The sequence below is a fragment of the Orycteropus afer genome, unplaced genomic scaffold (assembly GCF_000298275.1).
Source record: "Orycteropus afer afer isolate SDZICR_OR568_19922 unplaced genomic scaffold, OryAfe1.0 scaffold00104, whole genome shotgun sequence".
Classification (NCBI taxonomy): domain Eukaryota; kingdom Metazoa; phylum Chordata; class Mammalia; order Tubulidentata; family Orycteropodidae; genus Orycteropus; species Orycteropus afer.
In genome coordinates, this window is record NW_006921691.1 from 716,800 (window position 1) to 726,202 (window position 9,403).

Below are 9,403 nucleotides of genomic sequence, written 5' to 3' on the forward strand. Positions count from 1 at the left end.
GGGGGAGAAAGGGACAATAGACCATGTAATATGTAATTATATTTCATCTATTAAGAATGAGACATCAAGGTTCCTTTCTAGATAGGCAAATGTAGACTTGAAACTGAAGTTACCTTGCATTGAAGGATCTTTGTAATAATGCTTGATTTTAAAAACTGACTGACAATTAAATGTAATAAGTTATTTTCATGGTTTTTCCTCCTTAGAACTGTGATTAATAATGAAAATAAATAGTGCTGTTTGGGCTATAGGGAATCTTATTTATTCCCTATTAGAAAAACACTCCTAAAGTCCAGATCACCTAGGTAAAAGAAAACTTCCTGTGTTAATGGGAAGAAATACTAATTAGAGGAAATGATTGTGAAGTTGGAAGAATGAAAGAAATGGTGAAATGCACATATTATCTTCCCTTTGCTGAGTTCAAAGTATTTCTTTTTTACTTTATATTTCATTACAGAATAATTTTCTTTCATATCTAGTATATGATAGTGTTACAAGGTTTTAGCAAGATGGTAAGATGATGAAATTCTAAAATAATTTGCAAGTCTAAATATTTGCTGTGATATTTTACTTTTATGTGGTTTGAGTTATTTTGTGTCTGGTGTCAAAATAGATTTTGATATTGATGACTTTAAGGAAGTGATTATGTTTGTCAGTATGAAGATACTTGTGAAATTAGTATCCTCACTGAAAGCAAGAGAAAAGCACCACAGAAATCTCCTTTTGAAAAGACGTATAAAGATTTCAGACTTCCTTTCCTTCTCCTTCATAACTCCTCCACCTCATAAGGGAAACCATTCCATTTATGAATTATTTTATTTTTCACTAGAGCACATTTAACTCACACCTGGAATCTAATTTTTAATTTTTTTTATTGTGCTTTAATTGCAAATTTACAAAACAGATTTCTTTCACATTCAGTAGCTCATGCACATTTGATTTCAAGGCCCTGATTACAATCCCCAACCATAAAAAACTCTCCTCCCCTCTTCTCCCTTTGAATCTAATTTTTTTATAAAATAAAGTTTTAAATTAGTTTTTAGACTAGGAAAAACATGTATATGGTTCAAACATCAAGAAGTATGAAAAGGTAGAATGAAAAGTCTTCCTTCAACTCTGTTGCCATTCACTCTTAACAGGTAACCAGTGTTACATACATTGTCTTCTTTCAAAGGTTTTAAAACATGCCACTCCTCGGAAGGAAGGTTGGGCAATCCTACTTCCGTAGTGATACTGCCTCGGAAACCCAAGGAGGGGTCGCTATGAGTCGGGGCTGACTCGATGGCACATAACAACAACAACAACATATTCAAGCAAATACAAAATCTATTTCATAAAATTTTTTTTTGCTCTTTTAATACCAAATGATGGGATACTATATATACCAGTATTTTTTTTCTATCTTTTTATTAAGACCTTCTTATTTTTATAGCTGCATAGTATTCAGTTATATGAATGTATCACAGTTTATATAAAATCATTCTTGTTGATGGATATTTCAGTTGTTTTAATGAATGATGCTTAAACTATTAATCTTGTACCTATGTTTTTTCACCTATATGCGACTACATTTGTAGGATGAGTTCCAAAAATGGAATGGCTTGTGTAAAGAATATACACACACTCATGCACATACACACAGACACATATATCATTGATAGAGATTGTCAAATTGTCTCTGTAGAAGTGTGCTTGTCTCCTTTAGCCTTGCCAGTAAACAGTGCTACTAAATTTTTGGAGTTTTGCTGGTCTTCTAGGTTAAAAAATGGAATCTCGGTAGATTATACCCACCCACTCTCTTTTACTAGCAGAGGTATTTAATTCTTTTATTTATTTATTTTTCCCTCAATTTTTTATTTTGAAGATTTTCTAACTACAGAAAACTTGAAAGAATAGTACAGTGAACACTGAATTCTGAACATTTTGTTATGTTTGTGTACATACACTTGCACTTGCTCTCAGTTCCAATCTCAGTCTAGTTTTAATTTATATTTTTCTTAATTGGTCTAAAGTTGAGCATCTCTTCACATTTTTTAATACATTTTTAAAGTTGTGGTGAATGCATGGATAACAAGACATTTACCTTTCAACGATCTTTACATGTGCAGTTTAGTGACATTACCTCTTCATGTTTAAAACCCGTTAGTATTTTGATTTTTGAGAATTGTTCATATCCTTTGCCCATTTTTAAAAAAATTTTTTAAAATTTTTATTGTAATTTGGGTGAAAGTTTACAGAGCAAATTCATTTTCTATGAACCTTGGGACAACCTTACCCCTTGTCAGCTATACTATACACCTGGACATTCTTACAGCACATACAAATATGCATGTAGAAATATTGTCTACTAACTCTATATGTGGTTGTGGGCACACTACACCCTGCTTAGACATACCTAATCATTTAGCCTGTCTTCCCATCTATCCACCTGTAGATTAATGCTTGCCATCACTGACAATGCAGTACTGTACGTGCAAAGTATTTATCTTTGTTGTCTGTACCTCTGCCTAGCTTTTAACTGAGTATTTGCTCATATTGAACACTTTCTATATTAGGGAGATTAGCATTTTGTTATGAGTTGCAAAACATGCTTTTGTGGTTTGTAGTTCGACTTGACCTTATCTTTTGGTGCTTTAGCCATGTATAATTTTTAAAAATTTTTACATTGTCAACTATCTCAGTTTTTTTCTTTTATGACTCCTGAACTTTTTATCATATTTTGGAAATACTTACTCCACTTCAAGATTATGAAATAATTTATCTATGTCTTCTCTATGGTTTCACTTAAATCTGTGGGTCATTTGAAATGTATAATGAGTACGTTGTAAGGAATAGAGCTAATTTTATTTTTTCCAGGTGTTAACAGTTTTTCCATCATTTAACAATTTTATTTAATATTTTACTTTGGGTTTCCCCTTAAATCTCAGTGATTTGAGATATTGTTTTATCATATGTTAAAATCATGGGTCACTTTCTAGATTTCCTATTGTGTTCCATTTATCTGTTCATTCATATTCATTGTTTTAATTACCGATTAATTATTAATGATACTTGTATCATCTGGTAGAGGAGTTTAGTTGTCCCCTCATTGTTCTACTTTTTTGCTTTTGCTATTGGGAATAAGTTTTTAAGGAGTTCTTCTCTAGCTTGGGATAAGTTATTTTAGAAGTTTTTAGAATTTCTTTTGAACATGACTGCATGTTGGATTCAATATGTTAAATGTTAATTTTATAGAGAAACTGATCAAACAGAAAATATTAAACCTATTGTGAGAGGACGATTCCAGAGACCTAAACCCAATTTATCAAGAGCAGTTGGGAAGAAACCAGTTATTTCACAAGGTAAAACAGATTCAGAAAACAAGAGTTCACATCCAGAAACTTCAGTTGAAAAGGTATGGAGTAAAAGATTTCCTTGACATCAAAATTACAAAAATTTTCCCTAATGCTAGTCAATAAACTTTTTAGCTTGTAATTGCAAAGTATTGTTACTGATATAAAAGCAGAGATACAAGATATACACATTTATATTAGATTTATTATTTAGAAGCTAAGGTTTATTATTTCGGGCATCTTCACTGGTGATAGATCTGTCTTTTTACTTTTATAAAATTTTTATTGAAAATATATTTTTTAAGTCAACTGTACATGAAAGGGCATATTGAGAGCACAGACTATTACAATGAAATATGCAAAGACCTGGAATAATAAGACCAAAAGGGAAGAACATGTTTGGCATTTCTCAAACTGAAAGAACTGAAGAAAAAATTTAAGCCTCGAGCTGCAATATTGAAGGATTTGGTGGGCAAAATATTGAACAATACAGGAAGCATCAAAAGAAGATGGAAGGAATACACAGAATCACTGTATCCAAAAAAATAATTGGTCAGAGTTCAGCCATTCCAGGAGGCAGTATATGATCAAGAACCTATGGTATTGAAGGAGACGTCTAAGCTGCACTGTAGACACTGGTGAAAAACAAGGCTTCAGGAATTGATGGAATGCCAATTGAGAGTTTCAGCAAATGGATGCTATGCTAGAATTGCTCACTTGTCAATGCCAAGGCAGTTGGAAGACCGCTACCTGGCCAACCAACTGGAAGAGATCCATATATGTGCCCTTCCCAAAGATGATCCAATGGGATATGGAAATTATCGAACAACATCATTAATATCACATTCAAGGAAAATTATGGTGAAGGTAACTCAGAAACAGGTGCTGCAGTACATTGGCTGGGAACTGCCAGAAATTTTTGCTGGATTCTAAAGAGAATGGAACAAAGGATGTAATTGCTGATGTCAGATAGATCTTAGCTGAAAGCAGAGGATATCAGAAAGGTATTTACTTGTTTTATTGACTGTGTAAAGGCATTTGACTGTGTGGATCATAACAAATTATGGATATCTTTGTGAAGAATGATAATTCCAAAACACTTAATTGTACTCACAGGGAACCTGTACATATTGACCAAGAGACTGCCGTTCAAACAGAACAAGAGGTTTAAAATCTGAATGGGTGTATGTCGGGGTTCTATCCTTTCACCATAGTTATTCAGTCTGCATGCTGAGGAAATTATCTGAGAAGCTGGATTGTATGAAGAAGAACTCAGCATCAGGATTGGAGGAAGACTCAACAACAGCTTGGGATGTGCAGAGGACACAGCCTTGCTTGCGGAAAATGAAGATGACTTGAAGCACTTGCTGCTGATGATCAAGGACAACTACAGTCTTTCATATGGATTACACCTTAACATAAAACAAAAATTCTCACAATTGGACCAGTAGGCAACATCATGAAAAATGGAGAAAAGACTGAAGTTGTCAACAGTTTCATTTTACTTGAATCCATAATCAATACCCATGGAAGCAGCAGTCAATAGATCAAATGACTATTTTATTGGATAAATCTGCTGCAAAAGACTTACTAAAAAGAAAGATGTCACTTTGAGGAGTATGGTATTTTCAGTTGCCTCATATACATGTGAAAGCTGGATGATGACTAAGGAAGAACAAAGAAGAATTACTGTACTGCATTTGAATGTGGTGTTAGCAAATGTTATTGAATATTGCATGGACTGCCAGAAGAACAAACAAATCTATCTTGGAAGACATGCAGCCTGGAAGACATGCAGCCAGAATGCTCCTTAGAAGAGACAGTGGGGAGACTTTGTCTTATGTACTTTAGATATATTATCAGGTTGGATCCGTCCCTGGGGAAGTATATCATGCTTGGTAAAGTAAAGGGTCAGTGAAAAAAGAGGAAATGAGATGGACTGACACAGTTGCTGCAACAGTGTGCTCAAATATAGCACTGGTTTTGAGAATGGCACAGGATTGGTCAGTGTTGGTCTGCTGTGCATACAGTCATTATGAGTCCAAACTGATTTGATGGAACCTAACAACAATAATACATAAGATTATATCCATAACATTTTCATCTAATATAGGCAGTCACATTTCTGTGTGGTTTTCTTTGTCATTCTATGTATGTAAATACTTCTGTTGTTTTTAATAATGTATAACATTTAAACCATTATTCTCTGACACTATTCATTTATAGTTTGTTGGGTCTGATCGATCTTTTAAATGGCTATTTTGTATTAAAGTATAATTAATCAGCCTTACCATTCTCTAATGTTGAACTTTTAGGCTGTTTCTTTTTTTAAAAAAACAGTTTTTAAATTAAAGTAAACAATTTTGTAAATAAGGCTTTCTTTAGAAAATAGGCAAAGGGTTAATTTCCAGAGGTTATGGGATTAATTGGTCAAAGAATATTTAAAATATTTCTGTAGCTGTTATATATTATCAAATTGATAGTCAAAAAGAATCTGTTCATATTGCTATATGCATTATTTGAATGGTGCTGTTTCCTTATACCCTTGCCATCATTATGTTGTTATAGATATTTTTAAATTTTTGCTAAAACACTTAAAAGTTGGTGTGCTTTTTTTCCTTTTATGTGAAATATTTTTTTATGATACTGTTTGTGGTATATTTATATTATTATAATCTTGTAAGATTTTTTTAATTTCCAGAAAATTTGAAAAATACAGATTATGTAAAAATTAAAACAAAAAGGGCTTGTAATTGCAGTATCCAGATATAGGCAACCTCTTACATGTATCCTTTTAACTTTTATAAAATCGAGTAGTAGCATTAATTCAGTTTTATGTCCTTCTTTGGCACATAACATCTTATACGTGTTTTTCTATGTTATTAAATGCCTTTTGAAAGTATGGTTTTTAGTGATTTCATAATATGCTATCATATGTATAGAACTAATTTATTTAGCCATTTACTTGTTATTTAATATTTTATTTGAATATATCATTTGCTATTTTACATAAGGTTCCACTAAAAACCCTAGGACATAAATGTTTGAATGTTCCTCTGTAATTAATTTTTTAGAATAGAGTATTTTTAAGTCTCGTCATTAAAACCACACAAAATGGATACCATTATTTTAATTTATTTGATTATTACAAAGTATGAATATTTATTTATAATAAATAGGTTAACTATAAAATTTGTATTCATAGCCTCACATGGAAAAGGATAAAATGAATAAAATGGACAGTTTGGGAATGGAGAATTCAGAGAAAGAGAACACAGAAGCTGAGACCATATCTAAGTAAGTATTCCAGAAAGTGTAATAATTTGTTTTCTACTTGACAGCATCTGAATTTTATGTTCGACTAGTATATCATAGTCCATTTGAACTGTGGGTGTTGTTGAAATATTAAAAATATGTCTCTGTGTTTGAAATTGCAGGATGTGGTATGAGTCCATTAAATTAGCAATTACATTTCTCTCTCACTTCATTTATAAGAATTTAACAGACTCTTGTTAAATAAATTAATGGTTAAGAGAGATGCTCCTGGAAGATGGCAGAATAGGCAGGCAAGCTACATAGACCCTCTTCAACAAAGATAAGAGAGACCAGTTGACACGCATACAGAAGATAATCCTGGAGCGCTGAACTTTGAAAGAAAGGATACAGAAGTGGATTAAACACCAACTAGTAGAAGAAACCTGAGTGAAAACAGTGAGCAAGGAGACAAACAGAGCTGCGGACTGTCAGGTATCCTGAGGGCATGGACAGCCTGAGAATTTCCAAGTGGTATTAAGACCTGAGAATTAACCTGTAAATTGGCCCTGCTCACCAAGGGCTGCATGGATGACTGCACTGGTGGCTGATGACTAAAAAGGGAAACAGCAAAGAAGGAGACAAACTGAGCTGTGAACTTTCGACTCTCTGGAGAGTGCAGCCATTTTGAATGTTTACAGGTGGTGGTGAGTTTGGATATTTAAAGTGACAGTATTCTCATTCAGATTCCAGGGGCCTAAGAATAGGCTCCGTGTGCCAAGGACAGCACGGACATATGAGAGGCTGATGACTGGAAAGGAGGCAGGTGGTGAGTGCATAAGTGCTACCAATTAGCAAACACAGGAGCATAGTACACTGCTTACTCAGAAAACATCCAAACAAAACAAATCTTTGGCAAATTACTCCAACAAACAATCACCAATTGAATATAAACACAAAAATGTCACAGTGTCTCAGAGACAGCAGACCATCACACGAAGAAGCAAGATAAAGCAATAGAAACAAGGGACCAGGATACAGACCCAGAACACATCCCTAAGGAAGAAGCAGCATTATAACTCCCTAGTAAAGAATTAAAAAAATTATATTTAGATACTTTTCATGGATTGAGACATAGATCAGGGGAAACACAAAATTGAGGAAAACACAGAGAAAACCCATTTGTGGTATATTCCTGTCTGAGCGGCACTAGGTAACCAGAATACTCACCAAACCAAAGACTAAGAAAGAATCCTGAAAACAGCATGGGAAAAGTTACCTACAAAGGGCAACTAATAAGACAAAGTTCAGATTTCTCAGCAGAAACTATGCATACGAGAAGGTGATGGGATGGTATATATAAAACCCTGAAAGAAAATAATTTCTAACCAATATTTATATACCCACCAAGATTGTCTCTCAAATATGATGGTGAAATTAGGAGATTTTCAGATGAGCAGAAATTAAGGGAATTTGTTAAAACCACACCAGCCTTACAAGAGATGCTAAAGAGAGTCCCTTGGGCAGAGAACCAAAATGGCAAACAACAGCTGACCATTAACATACTTGATGACATAACCCAGAAACCAACCCAGTTATGGAATGATCCAAAGTAAATAAGCCTACAGGAGTGTAAACAGGGAACCAGAGATCAATTGGCAAACGAGGACAACTACAAACCAAAAAGAGGGAAAAAATAGTGTTACAGAACTTCTAAATGGTGAGGAAGTCAAGACAATTGCAAGATAGAATTTACTGTTCTAAACTTGGGAAGAAAATTATAAATCACAGTGTAACCTCAAAGAAAAATGATAAACCTTCATATCCCCCCCCCCCAAAAAAAAGATAAGCACAAATATTTACCTAACACTAAACCAGTAGCAATGAAAGAAGTGTTAACATGATTCATAAACAAAACAAGCTCAGGACAGAAAATTATATGGAAAAAATAAATTAACAACACCATGAAAAAGCACATAACAAAATGACAGCAACAAATTCATACTTGTTGATACTTACACTGGTTGTCAATGGATTAAATGCACCATTCAAGACACGGAGAGTTGCACACAGGACAAGAAAACATAACCCATCAATATGCCATCTAGAAGAGACACACCTTAGAGAGAAAGATAAAAATAGACTAAAAATCAAAGGTTGGAAAAAGGTACATCAAGCAAATGGCAACCATAAAAGAGCAGGAATGGCAGTATTAATTTCTGATAAAATTGACTTTTAAGACAAAAATCACCGTAAGAGACAAGGAAGGACATTGTATAATGATGAAAGGTTCGATTGAACAAGAGGACAGAACCATAATAAATACCTTTGTACCCAATGATGTTGTTGTTAGGTACTGTTGAGTCATCTCTGACTCATAGCGACCCTATGCACAGCAGAACGAAACACTGCCCGGTCCTGAGCCAGCTCCATGGTTCTTGCTATACTTGGGCCCATCGCTGGTGCCACAGTGTCAGTCTATCTCATGAGGACCTTCCCCTATTTTGTCGACCTTCCACCTTACCAAGCATGACATCCTTTTCCAGGGCATGGTCCCTTCTGACAACATGACCAAAGTAGGTGAGACGAAGTGTGGCCATTCTCACCTCCAAAGAGCATTCTGGCTGCACTTCCTCCAGGACAGACCTGTTAGTTCTTTTGACAGTTCATGGTACTTTCAGCATTCTTCGCCAACATCACAGCTCAAAAACATCAGTTCTTCTTCGGTCTTCCTTATTCTTTGTCTAGCTATCACATGGGAGCTCTGGTAGCGTAGTGCCTAAAGCACTTGACTGCTATCCAGAAGGCTGGCGGTTCAA

The 9,403-nt window shown here is 34.4% G+C and overlaps 1 protein-coding gene across 1 annotated transcript in view; it reads left to right on the forward strand.

The window, feature by feature from the left end:
- Positions 1–9,403, forward strand: part of BDP1 (B double prime 1, subunit of RNA polymerase III transcription initiation factor IIIB) — a 217,727-nt gene that overhangs the window by 62,575 nt on the left and 145,749 nt on the right. Inside the window, exons 13-14 of the mRNA XM_007943362.1 lie at positions 3,235–3,394; positions 6,538–6,629. Coding sequence (XP_007941553.1) covers positions 3,235–3,394; positions 6,538–6,629 — 252 coding nt within the window. The remainder of the gene's footprint in view (positions 1–3,234; positions 3,395–6,537; positions 6,630–9,403) is intronic.